Source organism: Phyllostomus discolor, chromosome 5, assembly GCF_004126475.2.
Source record: "Phyllostomus discolor isolate MPI-MPIP mPhyDis1 chromosome 5, mPhyDis1.pri.v3, whole genome shotgun sequence".
Taxonomy (NCBI): Eukaryota; Metazoa; Chordata; class Mammalia; order Chiroptera; family Phyllostomidae; genus Phyllostomus; species Phyllostomus discolor.
The window spans coordinates 26,212,927-26,232,253 of NC_040907.2; the positions used below are offsets into that span (position 1 = coordinate 26,212,927).

At 39.7% G+C, this 19,327-nt stretch overlaps 1 protein-coding gene across 1 annotated transcript in view; it reads left to right on the forward strand.

Annotated features, from left to right (window-relative positions):
• The window catches only part of MACF1 (microtubule actin crosslinking factor 1), a 325,706-nt gene that overhangs the window by 159,958 nt on the left and 146,421 nt on the right, over positions 1–19,327 (forward strand). The window contains 22 exon segments of the mRNA XM_036027482.1: positions 2,620–2,786; positions 3,604–3,620; positions 3,623–3,700; positions 3,703–3,714; positions 3,815–3,921; positions 4,332–4,451; positions 4,595–4,690; positions 5,349–5,379; positions 5,382–5,426; positions 5,429–5,474; positions 5,562–5,655; positions 5,858–6,012; positions 6,922–7,193; positions 8,384–8,524; positions 9,236–9,283; positions 9,286–9,311; positions 9,908–10,069; positions 11,655–11,759; positions 12,383–12,478; positions 13,566–13,691; positions 16,235–16,387; positions 18,629–18,783. Coding sequence (XP_035883375.1) covers positions 2,620–2,786; positions 3,604–3,620; positions 3,623–3,700; positions 3,703–3,714; positions 3,815–3,921; positions 4,332–4,451; positions 4,595–4,690; positions 5,349–5,379; positions 5,382–5,426; positions 5,429–5,474; positions 5,562–5,655; positions 5,858–6,012; positions 6,922–7,193; positions 8,384–8,524; positions 9,236–9,283; positions 9,286–9,311; positions 9,908–10,069; positions 11,655–11,759; positions 12,383–12,478; positions 13,566–13,691; positions 16,235–16,387; positions 18,629–18,783 — 2,252 coding nt within the window.

The following is a 19,327-nucleotide window of genomic DNA, read 5'->3' on the forward strand; positions in this document are numbered from 1 at the left end:
AATAAACATCAAGAGGATGAATGAATTTAAAAAAACTAATCTATTGCTATGCAACTGGATTCTTGTGGCTGGGGATGAAATTTTCAGTGACTGCATGGATTCAGAAAAGTGCTGTTGTATCTCAGAAATCTTAAAAAAAACTGGAGAGGATGTTTTCTAGAATATTCACTCAACCAGTGGCTTTTTAAAAAATTAGCTTTATTGATGAAAAAGGCATTGTTGTCAAAGATGCAAAGAATTTAAATAACATGGTTTTATGAAATGTAAAGGTAGTGAAAGCAGCATTAAGTTAGTACATTAGACATACTGCTTAATTTTAAAAGTGTATGTGTAAATAAATTTCCAGAAGTTTATATGTTCAAGAGGACCACAAAGCTTCTCTTCCTTCATTCCTCTCTTCCATCCATCTGTTATCATTTGGCAAAATTTGGGGAATGACTCATTTTAGCTAGATATGACATGTCTTAACCATGGCAGGGCAAGCATGTCTGTTTTTTGTTTCCCTCTCTTTACCTGGGTAACTTCTATTCATCTTAAAACTCAGCATAGATGTTGTTGTCTCAGAGAAGTTCGTTGGCATTGCTAGTTTAGGTTACCTGCTTCTCTCTATCACAGCGTTGATCTCTGTGTAATATATTGTCTCCCCTTCTGGATTGCTTGAACTTGAAACTCAAGGTTGCGCTTTTATCTTGATATACCAAGAACTTAAGCACAGCTCCTTGAACATAGTGGTTGTTCAAGAAGTAACAACAAAGTGAATAAATGGTGTTAGAATTTTTTTTTGTTCCTTTCCGTTGTGTCTGGAATTGTTTTAAGCATAGACGAGATGTTGTTTAGTAAATATTTGTTGAATTGTTAAGAACAAATTAAATTTTAAGATAGTTTCAGAGAAGGAATTAATCAAGACTTTGTAAGTGTGGGTGGAGAGAGAATTCAGATAGACGTGCTATGGTCTCTAGAATGGTATTGAGGCTACCCCTGCTTTCTAAAAGGCTTCCTTTCGAGAATACAGACGAGGGAGAAAGCTCCCTGACACTGAAGCTGAGTTTTTGCATTCGGGAGATTAAAGTAAAAGCTTCTGCATATTCCAAAGGACAGCATTGTGCATATCACATATGAGTATTAAATGAAGGGGTGGACAAAAGCCAAATTTAATTACTGTGATGGTTACAATAATCCCATTCTTCTCATTCAGTGCACAGTCTAGAAAGGGCCTTAATCCAAACAGATCCCAGCCCCCGTCCTACCCTGCCCCAAGGGACCAAAACACTTCTCTGTCTCATTACAGCTTTGTGAAAAATCTGAAGTAAAACTGTTCATTGAACTATTTTCAATGAAATACAAAGAGACTGTGATTGGCAGATAGGTGATGCCATCTGAGAGATTGACTGTGCCACCAGAGAGGACATACAATGTCAATTAATAAACTGAAATTTCTTTTTTGAGTAAAAAAAAAAACCAAACACATTTCACTTTGTTTATTCAAGTTCTATCCTTCTGATTTCAACAGATCTAGTTTCTAGTTCCAACAGTGTATTTGTTGCCTAATATGTATGTGAGGTGGATTCAGTGAAAGTACTGGGATAGGTTAGGTCACTGTTGAGTGGTATCTAGTCATTGAAACAATCTGCTAGAAATGTCAAGGAGAACTGGAATAGAGTTGGCACCAGGGAGGGGCTGTCTGTATTGGACTTGCAGAGTGATGGCTGGGGTGCAGTTATCTACTGTTGTCGGTCCTCAGCTCTTGCAACTCTAGCTCTTTTTATTCCCAGTATACTTGGAGTTGATTCAGTTTTAGGGGATTGACTTACTGTGTGATGATACTTGTGTAGAGATTGATTGATGTAAATTAATTAATTTACAATAAAACTATAACTGCCCAGTGATACAGCATTTGAATCTGGCCACTCTGCATTTTGTTGCTTTAGGGTATCATATGGGAAGCAGATAATAATCTGAAGGTTGTCAGGGGAATGCCAGAGATAGGGGTAAGAATCTCTGCTCTTCTCTGAGCAGAGATAGGGTGGTGGGGTGGAGGCTGGATTTGCTGATCTAACTAATTGGTATCATCAAAGTGTGGCAGCCTGATTTCTTCCTATAGAGAAATGTGCCTGTCAAGTGGATGAGAATCCTGGAATTACTGCTTAGGCATCATTTTATCATCACAGTCTTAGAGGCAACACTTACTCACTTCCTTTTCTAGACTCCTTGCAAGCTACCCATACCTTTTTGTTCTCATAGTCTTTCTTCAGACATCTTAGTAAGATTTATTAGCCTACAGCTTTCTTTCATACTAGTAAAGTATTAGTAAAAGTTCCTGGTCCTGTTTTTGTTTTTGGGGTGTTGTTTTTTTTAATGATTTTAAAGTATCTTCTGCTGGTGTTTAATCTAACCTATTGTGAGTTGAGTTTGTAAAGTTAGGATTCAGAGACTTGGAAGTGCCTGTTGTTGATTGTCCCTTGAACTGACCAGCAGGGAGGCTATTACTCCCACAGTTGCTGCGCCTAATGGAGACACCTGAGAGACAGTGCTCTGTTGGCATGCCATGCCTTCCCTGGCCAAATCATCTTCTAAGAGCCATGCTGTATGAAGATTACTCTGTGTCCTATCTTTTGGCAGATCTCTGACATCTATATTAGTGGAGAGTCAGGGGACATGTCAGCCAAGGAGAAGCTGCTCCTGTGGACCCAGAAGGTGACAGCTGGTTACACAGGAATCAAATGCACCAACTTTTCCTCTTGCTGGAGTGATGGGAAGATGTTCAATGCACTTATTCACCGATACAGGTAAATGCAGTGAAATTTCAGTGTGTCTGGAGGGAATTCTCATCTTGTTTGTAATTAGTTATACTGTCACTTCCCCCTCAGCCAAGAATCAAGAATCTGATTCATTTTATTCATTTAAAAAAGGAATATGTATTGCACTCCTGCTGTTCTAGGCACTGGGCACAAATGCAGTGAACAAAACAGCAAAAGTTCTTGCTTTCATGGAGATTATTTGTTTATTAGATACTACACAAATAAATATATCCTGCCACACAGTGATAAGTTCAATGGGGGGGATGGAAGGTGGTAGGGGTTGTGGTATTTTGGACAGAGGGTTGGCGATGGCCTCTATGATGAGGATGTTGGAGCAGAGCTGTGAGAGCATGAGCCCTGCGGGCCTCAGGGGTCAGAGTGTTTCAGCTGGAGGGAAATGGTGAGTACAGAGGGCCTGGCATGAGGGCTTACTTGGAATGCTGAGGAATAGCAGGGGCTGGAGTGAGAGGAGTGAGGAAGATAGGATTTTGAATAATAAAAATCAAAATTATTGCACTCTTAGTGGTCATAAACATGCTCCAATTTTCACTATGTACTAGCTTGTGGTACTTTTCCCATGAAATCCAACCAGGCTGCTGTTGGTGTAAGTTTTGAATTAGGGAACACTGGGCTCTTGGTATGGATTAATATTTAAAAATGGAATTAGAACCTTTCTAAACCTATTGTTTTCTCTCTGAGTCAATCCATTTTTTAGCTCTAGGTATTTTAAAGAGGTTTTCTTTGTGTGAATTCATGTGTGGCATGTAGATGGTGGCCTTTCATGTGCCTTGGTGAACTTTTGCAGACCTGATCTGATAGACATGGAAGGGTACAAATCCAAAGTAACCGAGAAAATCTGGAACAGGCTTTTGAAGTGGCAGAAAGACTGGGGGTCACCCGGCTATGGATGCGGAAGGTGAGAGCTGACCAAGTTAAGTATGTTTGGCAACATTCACTATCCCTTCTCCTGGCAGGTTCCTTTGTTCTACTAAGAAATTTCTTGCCCTTTCTCTCAGATGTGGATGTGCCATCTCCAGATGAAAAGTCTGTAATCACTTATGTGTCTTCGATTTATGATGCCTTCCCTAAAGTCCCTGAGGGTGGAGAAGGGATCAGTGCTACGGTAAAAGAACACTTTCTAAAAATACCTTCTACTTTGCTTTATTTGGGTGGAATGTATTGATTAGACCATAGTTCTTAAGTGCTCACTGTATACAGAGCACTTTTATACAGAGCAAACTGAATCTACATCATATTTATATATGGTCATTGTCCTTGGTCCCTGGGAAATGAGTCTATCACTAATTTTGTAGCATCCAACCTAGACTATTCTGGGTGTCAGAAAATTAAATCCCATTTGAGAGCTCTTGAGAAGCTTTGAAACTGGGACTCTGAGTGTTAAACTGAACAGCTGGGTAGGCAGTTCGAGGAAAAGGATTTTATGTAGTTTGGGGTGGTCTGAGTTACTTTCTGCTGTGCTTGTTTTGTGTATTGCTAATCAAAAGGTATATGATATTTACCTTTTGACATTAGGAAGTAGATTCCAGGTGGCAAGAATACCAAAGCCGAGTGGACTCCCTCATTCCCTGGATCAAACAGCATACAATACTGATGTCAGATAAATCTTTTCCCCAGAACCCTGTTGAACTAAAGGTAAAATCATTGCTTTTTTATAAATTCATTCTAAGGAATAAGTCTCAAAGCTTGCTGTTGCTGGTTTCTAGGTGAGGTAGTATGAAAAATTGGGCCAGGCTGCTTGCATTTACTCATTCATTTACCAAATATTAATTTTGTAGGCACTTTATAACCAGTATATACACTTCAAAGAAACAGAAATTCTGGCCAAGGAGAGAGAAAAAGGAAGAATTGAGGAATTGTATAAATTATTGGAGGTAAGGAAGCTTATCCTTTGCTGGGACTTAGGGTTTGCTGGTTTGCCTTGTGGTCACTACTGTGTTACATCCGAAACGTCCTTCTCCCAACCTGCGTTACCAGCAATATGCTAAGGTGAAAAATCTAGCATCATTCTCAGACTGGTCTTGAAAATTTGTGGAAAGGGGCAGTAGCAACCATCTGTATTTTTTAAGGGCCCTATTGAAAAGTGACATACATTTATTCAGAAATCTTGAGTTTTGTGGATGAGTTTTCCCAGTTTCTTAGAGGGAAGCTAAATGTTCCCTTGGGATGGAAAGAAAAGAGACTTCCATTACATTTTGATTCCCAGAGAATTTGAACCTGTGGAGATGGTCATTTGACCTTTCCAGAATGGGGGTTATGAGGAGATAGGAGGAGTTATGTAAATGCAGAAAGAATGGCAGGAGTTAGAGCAGATAGTCCTCCCTGTATTTTAGAGGTGTTTGTTTTGCTCTCACCTCAAGGTGAGGTACTGCTAAATATTCCATTTGTTTTCTCTTATTAGGCAGTTTGGAAAAAACTGCTGAATGGCTGGGTAAAGAAGCAAGAAGTGAAGTGCAAAGAGTAAATTAAAACTGGGGGTCTGAGGTCATGGCTGTATTTTGGACCTAAAAAGAGTATATGTGGGTTTTTCAGGTGTGGATTGAATTTGGCCGAATTAAACTGCCTCAGGGTATCACCCTAATGATGTAGAAGAAGAGTGGGGAAAGCTCATCATGAGATGCTGGAGCGAGGAAAATCACTTCGACCAGCTGTAGAGAGGTGGGTCCAGAGCCTGCAGGGGATCTAAAATTACATACTGGGTTACTTTGGGCCCTGCACTTGACTATGGTTTTGATCTTATTTTAGGCTGGAATTGCTGCTACAGATTGCAAACAAAATCCAGAATGGTGCTTTGAACTGTGAAGAAAAACTGACACTAGCTAAGAATACACTGCAGGCTGTAAGTATCTGACTGTTTTGTCTCACTTACTATGTCACATGTTTTCCACTTCTTACCCTGTACTCTAATGGTTGAAGTTAACATTTGAGGAATCCAGCTGTGATACTTGCTTACTCATGGAATTGCAGTGGGCCCCTTGGCTCCCTCATCTTAGGGAATAATGGGAGTTCTCCCCACTCTTACTCTCTCTTTCTATTCTCAGGATGCTGCTCACCTGGAATCAGGACACCCAGTACAGTGCGAGTCAGATGTCATCATGTACATTCAGGAATGTGAAGGTCTTATCAGGCAGCTGCAGGTGGATCTCCAGATCCTACGTGATGAGAATTATTACCAGCTAGAAGAGCTGGCTTTTAGGTGAGGAGCATGGACTCACACAGAGGGTTTGCTTACTGCTGAGGCTCATGGCTCAAGAGTCAGGTACTGAATCTTACAACTTGAACCTTAGGGGCCAATGTTTCAATAGGGATACTACACGTATTTTGGCAGGAATATTCTTCTGGTGAAGGACAATTTCCCCTTATTGCAGTCTCTGACACTAAGTACCTATAGGGTTTCCTAATCATTGTGTCATCTTATAACACCCCACGTATTTCAGAGTGACACTGCAGGGAGGGGTGTGCTACCAGATAGGGTTTGATATGGAGATCCAGTGCGTCATTTTATAGAGGAGGAAACCAAGACCCATAGAGGGGATGGGAATCATCCAAGTCACATAGTTTGTACAGAGTCAAGACGAAGACATCTTTGGACCACCTTGATCTATTACTTCTTCTTTTTTTTTTTTTTAAGATTTTATTTATTTATTTTTTAGAGGGAAGAGAGGGAGAAAGAGAGAGAGAAACATCAATGTGCAGTTGCTGGGGGCCATGGCCTGCAACCCAGGCATGTGCCCTCATTGGGAATCAAACTTGCAACACTTGGTTTGCAGCCTGCGCTCAATCCACTGAGCTATGCCAGCCAGGGCTATTACTTATTCTATGATGCCATTCTAGGACTTACATAAATGGGTATTAGTTTGCTGTCCTCCAGTTAACACTGTAATTTGGTGTTTGCCTATAAAGACAAGTCTGTACGATGAAGATGTTAATAATACCACCTTTGCATTCATTTAACACTTTCTGTCTGTTCTCGAAAACACTTTCCTGATAGGATCTTATTTTTATTTTTACATTCATCCTTTTTAAATTGATAGGGAAGATTTTATTGTTAAAAAGTATGTCCACAATTTTAAGTGTCTTCCTTCTTTATCTTCTTCCATTTCAGGGTTAGGCGTCTGCAGGATGAGCTAGTCACCTTGCGTCTGGAGTGCACAAACTTGTATCGGAAGGGCCATTTCACTTCACTTGAACTGGTTCCACCCTCTAATTTAACCACTTCTCATCTGAAAGCAGAACCCCTGACCAAGGGAACCCATTCTTCTTCTACCTCCTGGTTCCGAAAGCCTATGACTCGGGCTGAACTTGTGTCTATATCTTCCTCAGAAGATGAAGGCAATCTCCGATTTGTGTATGAACTACTGTCTTCGGTAGAAGAGAAATGCAGGTGAGTATATGTTCCAAAATGCCTAAACAGTGCACTAAGGTTTACTGGATCCAGCAGCTTATCTAAGAGGACTACGTTGGCTCTATTCCCGACTGTGTAAATTCCCTTAATTATTGATGCTGCCTAGGACCCAGACCCCCTTCTCCTTAAATTTTAAGTGGATAGAATCAGCTTCCATTCTCAAAATTCCACTCAGCACAGGCTTTTTCTAATTTGAAGCCATTAGGAAATTTGTTCTCTTCAGCTGTTCATACTCTGGGAGCTTGTGGGAGAAATTGCAGTCTTTCCATAAATCTCAGTTGTCTTTTCTGAAATTTCCTCATTGCAGGGGAAGCTTATTCCTCACCTTTTTTGTGTGTTGGCCTCAACTCTTACATTTAAGCAAGGCTTCTTTGTTCACAATTCTAAGGGGCACTTTTTTTAAAATAAAATTTTCAATTACAGTTGACATAACAATATCATATATTAGTTTCAGGTACACAGCTGATTAGATATTTATGTATAACTTATGAATGGATCACCCTGTAAGTCTAGTAGCCATCTGACACCATACATACTTATTATAAATTATTATTTGACTATATTCTCTATTGCTGTCCTTTACATCCCTAGGATGGCACTATTCGCCGTCTATTCCAGGATAATGGTTCAAGTTCAATATTGTTGTTTTTATCCTTCTAAACCTTTTTATTTATGATGAGATTCTTCCCATTTCCTGATGATGGATCCCCTGTTTACCAATAATTACAAATATTCAAAGACAAGCTAATGTTTTAAAATTTGTTGGCCGATGTTGAGTCCATGAATGAAGTTTAATATTTTTAGATATTTCTTCTTATAGCCGTTTCTGATTGTGAAATGAAGAGACTCCATAAAGGGAAATGTCTAAAATATAAAGTTAAGCACCTTCAGCCTGTGGGAATACCTTCCTGGTAAATTTAGGAATGTATTCCCATAACTCAGCAGGAAAAAGCTGTGTCTACTGCTATAGTTGGCGGGGTTTAGTCTCCAGCTCCTTGGGACTGTTTATGGCATATTTTCCTGTAAGAGGCCATGATGGAGATGGTTTAGATGTCCTCTTGTCCAGTCCTCTACCCCCAGTCCCTTTGTCTGAATGTTGATTGTGACAATTTTCTTTTTCTGCCAACTTAGCAATAAGCTATTATATATGTATCTTTTCTTTTTCAGATGAAACTAGAGCGAGCAGAGTGGGGCAATGACCTGCCTAGTGTGGAGTTGCAGCTGGAAACACAGCAGCACATTCATGCCAGTGTGGAAGAGCTGGGCTCAAGTGTCAAAGAGGCCAGGTTATACGAGGTGTGTGGCAGTCAGAATCCATCACAGAGGGTGGGGCGGGGGCAGTGCACAGTGCAGCTGTCTCTAAGGAAAAGCATGATAACCACCAGCAGTACTTCATATGAAGGACACTTTTCATATGAAGTGTCCTTCTGCTCTTTGAAAATAGCCTTGTTACAAAGGTTCTTTATTTATTAACTTTTTTTTTATTGTACTAGAAAGAAAAATGATACTGAAAGCTAAGGTCAAAATTAATAAGTAGTGGCTACAGTTTTCAAACTCAGGCCTCTGCTTCATAAGTTCATGTTCTTTCCGTTTTACCTTCTGTCGCAGGAGGGAGCTGGTTCCCAGAAATTATTCAGTCTCCCTTCTCCCTCACTCATCCTGTCTTCTCAGTTTTGTTTTGGTTTATTTTCAACTCTCCACTTTCATAAAAGCAGTTGAGTAATTTTGGGAACCATCAACATGGGTTATTCTTTGAAACCTCTCCGAATTACTGGAAGCACAAGACAGTGAGGTCTGTCCGTTGTATTCACCCTGCCCGAACTGTCCTTCATTTAGTGCTGCTCCAGGCTATAAAATCTGACCCAGAGATTTCTTGTCCTAGTTTCTGTTTTCACAGAGTAAGTAATCTTTACCTATGTGTAAGGCATAATATTTACACAATTGGAACCATGTCATAAATATAGTTTACTTACTCTTTATCTAACTTACTTTATTTCATTCCTTTCTTACCCAGGGGAAATGTCCCAAATTTTTATACTAAGTTATGTTGAAACTCTTGGAAAACGCGGACACAGTATTGTAAATTGAAGGTAAAGTTTTGACTAACTCTCCTTGTTCTGTTCATGGAGAATCTGGTTCCCTTCAAACAAACTCTTTTTCCTAATTCAGAAAGCTTAGTTTTGATTTTCTGTTTATTAGATTAAACCATTTACTATGCAATTGTTCATATGTATTATAATATTTTCTTAATGGATCAGAGCCAGTGCCCCAGGAAGTTTTAAGTAGAGTCTATCCAAGCTACCATGCTTTACCAAAGTAGTCACTACATGTGCTTTGAGACACCAAGACTAAAAGTTTGAGATCAATAGATTGGGCACTTCTCTTCTGTATGTGTTCTTTGCTCCTGTCATTCAAGATTGCCCAGAGTAGGACAGGCTCAGGATCATTCTTTATCCAGGGAGCCCCACAAAGCCCTGGTAAGTTCCAACTTTTAGCTAAAATTGACGAGGGCTCTGGGAGTCCTGTACCAAACTTGTGCTAAATTTGAGTCAATGGAGGGGCACCCAGAGATTAAAAAGTAAGACAAAATTTATTTCCTGAGTTGTTCTTTGCTTTGGTGTAAAATATGCTATCTTCTGTAGATGAAAGGCTTGTGGTTTAAACCTCTGGTCCTCACTTTGTCTAGGAAACTTCCAGCTTCCGGATGAGGCACCTCCAGAGCCTGCACAAATTTGTTTCCAGAGCTACAACTGAATTGATTTGGTTGAATGAGAAGGAGGAGGAAGAACTAGCATATGACTGGAGTGACAATAATCCCAATATCTCAGCCAAGAAAAATTACTTCTCTGTGAGTCTAGCACAACACGCCTGTCATATTTATGTAATAGCAGCAGAAGGAGACAGGGTCTAGTCTGCTGAGAGCTTGGGTTTCTGGATTTGCATTCTGCTAGATAGAAATAGGGACTCTGCTTAATGTGTCTGTGCATGTGAAATGTATATGGAGAGAGGGAAATTGAGGCCTAGGCAGAATTTATTTAGAATGAATTTAGAAAGGCAGTGTCTTGGGTTGATAGAGCAGCGAGCAGCCTGCAGGTTGAGTCATTTCAGAGGCAATATAGCTTCATGGGCTTCAGAGTGAACTAGACCAAACTTAATTTTTTATTCTTCTGCTTACTAGCTCTGTAACCTTGGGCAAGTCATTTAATCTTTGGACCTCTGTAAAATGGATAATAACACCACTTAACAGCATTGTGGTAAAATACGTAATAAGATTTAATAAGTTAATAATCTTGGTATTGTTTAATTGCGGTACTCTTGGCTTTTCAGAAATGCTAAATTCTTCAATAATTTTTTGGTCTCACTCTCTTCATTTGTAAAATAGGAAGGAAAATTCAGCATTAGTCTATTGGACAGTTTTTTGTATTCTTTTTAGTGGAAGATGTATATAAGTAAGTAGTTTTGGTTTTTGCTACTTATAGTATGTCCACATCTCAGAGGATTTTTAAACATTTTGTAAAACCTGTGTAAATAGGAAGCTTTTTTACTAATGCTTACTTTAGATACTTAAATTCCATTAATTTAGAGTATTTTTTAAAATATAAGCTTTTCCTGAATAGAAAGTGGTATAGGATTCTTCTGAAGTAAAGAAGAAAAAATAGATATGATAGTACAGTAAACAGTCTGTTTAAGAATGGAAACTAGTCCATGAAAGAAATATGAAAAAGGTGTTTGAAAAGCATCAAGGAAAAGGGGTCAGATGCGATAGTAAGGCTCAGTATGGAGCCCCATAGAAGAGCTGCCATCTAAAGTGGGTTCTGTAATGTTAATAGACTTACTGAGTTTAGAGAGAGAAAGGAAGGGCAAGAGAGAGAAACACCAATTGATTGCCTCCCCTATACACCACTGGGAACTGAACCTGCAACCGAGGTGTGTTGCCCTGACCAGGAATTGAACCTGAAGCCTTCTGCTGTACAGGATGATGCTCCAGCTATCTGAGCCACCCAGCCAGGGCTATAATAGTAACAGACTTTAGAGCCAGAGGAAGACCCTGCAGGCTTAGGGAATAATGTTAGGGCATCTAGCCAGCCAGTGATATAGATCCACTGGTATATCAGGTATTGTGGTAGGTGGGTGCTAGCATGAACAAGCCACTCTAGCCAAGTTGTTTTCTTTCTTTGCTTCCAATGCTTATTCTGTGTTCCCACTTTCTCAGGTCTGGCTTGGGTCCCATATTCTTTGTGAATCATTCACCAGTAATTCCAGCATTTTTGCTCTTCTCTGAAGTCCTTTGGCATGTACTGCTCATACAGCTCATTTTGGCTCTCACCCAGTGCTGTAGGCTTTTTCAAAGTAGGGCAGGGAACAGAGCCTTCTCTCTATTGCTCCTCTTCCCTTAATAGCACTGACTGCATAAAACTGAATTCAATTTTCAGGAGTTGACAATGGAACTGGAGGAAAAACAGGATGTGTTTCGGTCTCTACAAGATACAGCAGAGCTGCTATCACTTGAGAACCACCCAGCCAAGCAGACTGTGGAGGTGTGTGACTTGGGAATGTGTGAGGGCCAAGTGCGCAGAGGTGGTTGTTATAAAAGTACTCAAATCAGGGGCTTTGCTCTGTTGAAACACCCAGAGGAAGTGTCCGGGACCATTTGTGTTGGATTCTTCCTTTTTGTCCCAGTCCCCAAAAGACTGAAAATTGTTTGATGCTGTAAGGAGAATACTCCAATAAACAAGAAGAGATATTAACCCCTAACTTCATGACTTGAAGCCATATTTTTTAAAATGACTTGGACCATATTTTTTCAAATAACTATTCAGACATATCCTGTTTGTTGTTGATATGGTGCCTTTGCTCAGAGAAAAGAGACAGTGAAGGAATCCAAAAGGAGTTTGTTTATGCCCGTGTTTTCCTGGCCAGATCATTTATTTGGCATCTGAGTGTGGAAGGGTCCTTTGCTGTGTAACCCCTTCTAACAAAACCATGTTGAGTAAAAGACAAGGCTCTTGGTTAAGGGAAGCACTGAGCAGCTGCCAGTCAAGTATCTCCATGTACCTTCTGTAGTCCTCTCTACCATTAGCAGTGTACTTGGAAGAAAGCATTGCACATCCTATTGGGTCTATTAATCTCATGTCCTCCTTTCTGTGCTTGGTTGTTGCAGGCTTACAATGCTGCTGTCCAGTCCCAGTTGCAGTGGATGAAGCAGCTGTGCCTGTGTGTCGAGCAGCATATAAAAGAAAATACTGCTTACTTTCAGGTATGCAGGCTTTGTGCTTGCCCGAGTGCATGTTTATGTGTGTGTGTATCAGAGAAGATGAGAATCATTGTTTTCATTCTGGCAAGACATTGTGTGTGTGTGCACGTCTATGCATATACATGGGAAAGGTGAGGTTAAATACTCATCTGTGTCAGCTAGTTTCTATTGTACCACCACCCTAAAATTTAGTTGCTTAAAACAACAATCATTTAGTTGGCTCATGCTTCTAGTGATTGACAGTTTGGGCTGTGCTCAGCTGAGTGGTTTTCTTATCTTGCCTGGCTTAATCATGGCTGCAGGCAGCTGGCAAACAGGCTGGGAGATGGATGGTCCGTGTCTGATGTTGTCTGGGATGATGAGGTACAAGTCTTTATACAAGTCTCTAGCATCCAATAGGCTGTCTTAGGCTTCTTCACAAAGTGCCTGTATTCCTCCACAGCAAGAGGGAGTAAGCCCCAGTGCACCTGTTTCTACTGTCACATTTATTAACATGCCAGTGGCCAAAAGAAGTCTCATGGCCATGCCCAGCTTCAAGGGAGGAGAAATAGACTCCATCTCTTGATGGGAAGACCTATGAAAAAAACATCAGAACCATTGTTTTCCTGCAGTCTGTCACAGCATTAAGAATATACTACTTGTTTTCAAATGAGGGTGGTGGAGGACATAAACTATTATCCGTTTGGTTTTTCTGTAAGCTAAGCAATCTTCCTGATCATTTTGTAATTATATTAATGAATTAAAACACTTGATAACCCAACTTCTAGGCTTTATGAGATTTACCTCATAGCCAAGTGCTGTCACTAGTCAGGAGTCAAGAGGAATGAGCAGTGATTTCTGAGGACATGATACAGACTGACTTTTCCATAGGGTTCAATAGGCTTTGTGCAAGTCGTCACTAATACTTCCTGGCCATGGCATTATAAAAGCTCCAGTTTATACTTTTGTGGTCTTCGTAGTGAATTGTCACCCATCCAGGAAAGTATAATCAGCTTTTCTTAGCTCTGCACAGGAGAATTGTCCTTTCTCAGTTAAGATCTTGGTGTTGCGATATAGTGAACACTAGGAACCCCTGCCTTTATCCCCACAGTTCTTCAGCGATGCACGAGACCTGGAATCATTTTTGAGGAACCTCCAAGACTCCATCAAACGAAAATATTCCTGTGACCACAACACCAGCTTATCCCGCCTTGAGGACCTGCTTCAGGACTCCATGGTGGGTGTTGCATCAGTGGGATGATTACAGAAACCTTCTCTGAGAAACAGAGTAAACCCTTGTCAGCTTCTGCTGGTAATATCCTTGAAAGCTCCAGGGCAGTGGGTTATTGTTACAGTGTTTGGCTCACACTTAAATAGTTTAATCAATTTGTTCTTTTTCCTTTTTTCCTTTCTTTCCTTTAAAGAAGTTATTAATAAGATTCCTTTGGGTATGTTATTGAAGTAAAGGCCCAGTCATCTCCCCTGAGCCACTTAGTGCTCATCATATTTTCTTTGCATTGTTCCTACCTATTTAACTGCAGTAGTTGGAGCCAAAGGTGAGGTGTAGGGCATGGAAAATAGGGTTGAAGGGGATTAACTCACATTAAATTCTTTTTCACCCTCCCATGTAAAGAGAATTTTCAAAACAAAATAAAACAGACAAAGAACAGTGAGCTACACCTGAGCCAAATTTTTCATCCTTGGCAGTTTTGCTTTGGTAGTGATGAGGTATTAGAAAATTGAATTTAATTAAGGACATTAAAATCTTATTTAGATGTAATGCAATATTATCTAGTTCACTTATATAGTAGTATTTAATTTTTTAAAAGTAGTATTGCGTCCAGTATTTAGTCCAAATCAAGTTTACATTTATTTCCTCCAATGAACTATTCCTTTAGGAGTGCTGGTAATAAAATCAGCAGCAGGACTACTTACATTTATTGAGTGTATGTTACACAGAGTTGACAAGGCAAGCACAAGGTACATCTCACAGTAAGACAGAAATATGCCTGTAATAGAGAAATTATTTTTTCTATATGAGAAGCCAGGGGACTCTCACATTTCAACAGAAAATTATGACTAGGGGAACCAGAATAACCAAAAACAGTGTCATTTTTGAAGGGGAACCAGAATAACCAAAAACAGTGTCATTTTTTGAGGGTGAAACCTGCATATTTGTGAACATTAGTTGACTTTTTGTATACTTACAGGCATTATAAACTTATGAGTTTACATTCAGTGTTTCACCAGGGCAAATAATCTGTTAGTTTAATTAATTTGGAATGAAGGGTGAAAACCTGACTTTTCCGATGTTGTCTCTAGAAGGTCTCTCTTAGAGGTACTTCAAGTATGAAGGAGGAATATAATAAACCTTGGCTATTATCTCCTCCCTCCCACAGAGTTCCTTCCTGTCTGTAGGGTAACTTCTCTGCAATTGTCATATCTTCTCTTCTCGAGGGTTGCTGCTTTGTTCCCTCCTCTCCAGGTCAGGGGCATCGGGTTGGCGGCATCATCGGGGCATGGAGTCAACTGGGTCTGCTCCTCAACTTGTCCTCAGCTTTCCGTCAGGTTCGGGAGCATCTGTCCTGGCTTCTGGTTCTTTTCAGAACTTTTACCACGCTGAGCACTTGGTTTCTGGAGTTTGAGATATTTGGCTTGGGTTAGACAGAAATTGACGTCTTTATTGCAAGGAAAATGCCATGGGTAGACCAGCTCTCAAGTACGGAACAGTGTGGCTGTCACCCTGATATGTTCCATTCCTCTTTCTTAACTAATAAGTTAAAGTTGTATTTCTTCCAATCATGCTCCCCGGGACAGGCACAGGTAGTTTATTTAAGCATTTCTTCTTCTTTTTTTTTTATTTGCATATTCTTAATTCTTTAATGGCATTTCTTAACATTATTAACTCTTTACTCTCATTACATCTACTTCCATCCTAAGAAAGCCCTCTTCTGGGGAGTTTTTATACCTCAAAATGGGCTTGAAACATCCTGGTTAATCTTTTACTTTAATGGAATTGGCAGTAGATTGCTACCAATTTTGTTGGCAAGAGGTTCATTAGTTTTTAAGATAATTGGGTTTGCAGAGACTTGAGAGTTTTAATTTTGCATGGTGCTGCTTTCAACCCAATCAAATTTACATGACTTTCACACAGCAAGACACTAAAAGGTAAACCCTTTGTCGTAATGCCTTCACCAACAGTATTGATTTGTAGATTGTTGGTTGAAGAGCTAAGAGCTTTCTGGAGAAAGTTGGACTCAATTTAAGAAAGTAAAACATTTGTGGTAGACATAATTATTTACAAATTTTTTAAAGAGCTTAACTCTAGCTTCTTGTAAGCAAAAGGCAAGACCTGGCTTCTACCAGTGAGAAACTGAATAACAACAATAACAACATAGTTGTTGTTGTTATTGTTTTTAACTTCCATGTTCTCTGAACCTTATTTGGGGAAATCCTCTGCTAGCTTTATAGCTGTATTTGGCAGCTAGAAGTTCTTTTTTGTTTTATGGGTTTTTTTTTGTTTTGTTTTGTTTTGCATGTGGCTTTATGGTTCTTTGAAAGGGAGTAGGGGAAAAGCTGCAATATTTGAATACAAAAACACTTGGTAGAAGACAAAAACAGTCTCTCCTTTTTTCTTTATCCTTGTGTTTCTAAGATGGCTCCACCAAGGATTATTTAACTGAGAAATGACATTCTCTCAGAGAGTGGAGCACTCAGTTTTCTGTTTGTCACCCTGAGTAGCCACATTAGTATCTTTTTGATTTTCTTCTCATTTTGTAGGATGAAAAGGAGCAGCTTATACAGTCCAAGAGTTCTGTTGCCAGTCTTGTTGGGAGATCAAAAACAATTGTTCAGCTAAAGCCACGCAGTCCTGACCATGTGCTAAAAAGCACCATTTCTGTGAAGGCCATCTGTGACTATCGGCAGATCGAGGTAAGGAGATGGAAAGGATACTTCTGGCTCCAGAGGAAAGGAAGCAGAGGGGAAGGGAAGCCTTCAGTTAGGGTTGTGAAAATAATGAAAGATCAAATGACATGCCCAGATCTCTTATATCATTTAAAAAAATAGATGAAAAAGCTTCACCCTGGCCAGGTGGCTCAGTTGATTGGTGCCGTTGTCCCCTGTGGGTTCTATCCCTGGTCAAGGCACATACCTAGGTTGCAGTTTTGATCCCCAGTCAGGGCTTGAATGGGGAGGCAACCAGTCGTCGTTTCTCTCTTATTGCTGTTTCCCTTTTCTTCTGTCTTTCCTTGTCCCTCTCCTTCTCCCTCTTTCTCCCCTTCCTCTCTCTAAAAAAAAAACCAATGAAAAAATATCCTTGGATGAGGATTTAAAAAAAAAAACCAAAAAGCTTCAACTCTACAATAATAATCTGCTCCCTGACTTTGTGATTGGCTTCATCTTCTCAGTTGCCTAAGTGGTGACAGAAATGGTACTTTGTAGCAACTGGGAGATATTCTTGACTCCTCCCCTCTCATCCATCCCCCACAGCTAGTAGGACTACCAAATCAATACTAACTTCTAAATAAAATCCCTTAGATGTACTTCTTTCTGTCCCTGCTGCTAGTACCGTAAGCTAGATCACAAGTTTCTTTCACTTGGATCATTTCATCAGCTTCCTCAATGCACTTTTTAAAGAATTGGGGGAGGGAGAGAAACATCAATGTGTGAGAGAAATATTGATTGGTGGCCTCTTGCATGACCTGGCCTTCAACCCAGGCATGTGCCAATGCCTTCTTTATCCCACCACCAGCCATGAGTGTTTACAAAAAGTGTCACTTTCTTGGTTAAGTCCTACAGCAATTCCCTTTTCTATGTACAAAGTCTAAATTCCTTAATGCGGCTTCAGAGTCCTGAATAATTTTTCTTTACCTCTCTAGCCAAGACTGGGTCATGTCCCTTCCATGCATTCCTGGTAAATTGCATTTGTCACACAGTAGTGTAACTGTATTCCTCACTAGAATATATAGAATATATTAATAGGCCATGTTTCTCAGCTTAACATTTCACCATTTCTATCTCTAGTGACCTAGTATACTGCCAGGTGCATAGTAGGCTCAGTAAATATTTGTTACACAAAAGGGTGAATTAACTTTTTGTGCACCTTTCTGTCTCAATATTTCTGTCTACTCTAGGGAGAACCCTGCAAAACCCAGAATTTATTTATAAAAAATTGTGTATTTATTCTTATATGTTTAAACTTCAGTCATCTTCCAAGTACTCTCCATTTGATTCAATACACCTATGGAGACATTTTTTCCACTGCTCAAAGCAGTTTTTGAACTTGTCAATTTTGATGCCTTTTAGTGCTTCTGCCATTTTTTTGCTTCACCTTTTCCACATCAGCAAAATGTTTCCCTTTGAGGATTTTTTTCATCTGGGAAGAACAAAAAAAAATAGCTTTGGGCAAGATCGGGGTGAATGGGGAGAGTGGCACATGGGGGTCATGCTGTTTTTGGTTAAAAATAGCTGAACACTCAGCATGGTGTGGACAGGTGTGCTTGTAAATCACCTATCATGAAATGGACAAACCTGTCAAGTCTTAAAAAAAATACACTGAAGCCAAACACAGCCTCTCACAATACCACCAGCTGGTACACTGATACAGGTGGCATCTAAAATATTCACCTAGAGGGACAAGCTTGTATACTACGAGGGGCCCACCCTGCAGAAGATAATTCTGGGGTTTCTTGGGTCTCCCTGCTTCCCATAAAATAGGGATGGTTATTGTTGGTTACTTGTCTCGCAAGAGAAGGAGCTGATGATTCTAAATACTTAAATGTTTTCAGGACTTTGGGTAGGATGACAGGAAGGAAGGGGGACCAAATATCACAAAAGCAAGGTTGTGAGTATTCATGTCTTTAATTTTTGCTCTAAGGGTTGTATATGTGAGAGATTGTTCTTGGAGGTCTTACAGTTTCCTTCTACCCTTCATTTACTGAGCTATTTGACATGTAACAGGCATTTCAGAAACACTTGCTTCCTGGATGTATTTGATGTCCGCAACTTGTATTTTTACACGTTATCTTTTTGTCAGAATCAGGAACTCTTACATGATGGCAGATCTCAAAATAGTTTTTTTCTTGAGGATTTCATAGCCTTGGGATCAGGCTCCAGGTAATAATGGGTTGTTGATTTATCCATTAGTAATGACTTGTAAATTTGTCTCTTCAGATCACTATTTGCAAGAACGACGAATGTGTGTTGGAAGATAATTCACAGAGGACCAAGTGGAAAGTGATCAGCCCCACAGGGAATGAGGCAATGGTGCCATCTGTCTGCTTCCTCATCCCTCCACCCAACAAGGATGCCACTGAGATGGCCAGCAGGTACCTTTGCTCTACCACCACTTGCACTGCTACCTCGGCTGTTTGACCTTGGAGAAGTTATGGAGGGATTAATTTGCATTTTTGATCTCCTTGCACAGAGTGCCCGAATTTTAAAGTTTCTTTTGGGAAAGATTCTCTATTAGGATATCAAGTCTTACACTGCCAGCCACATAGTAGATTTTTCAGTAAATGTTTATGTTCAATTAAGATATATTTAGTGATAATTCTTTTTTAAAAGAATTCTTGATTACAAACAGTTTGTTCTCAGAAGATTAATTTTTGTAGTGACAGCTAATTTTCTTCTTTAATGTATATTTTTAGAGTAATATGTACATATTTTTAAAAGTTGAATTATACCAAAAAAATTTAATAAAAATTACCAGCCACCATCCCTACTCCAGAATTCTGCTTCCCAGAGTCAACTATTTTCAATCTTTGAGAAAATTTTTTGGCTTTAATTCCAAATCTCTAAATAATGTGATTTTTCTCTGCTATTGTCTGATTTTTTCAACTTTAGAAATTATTGATTTCTTACTCTAGAAAC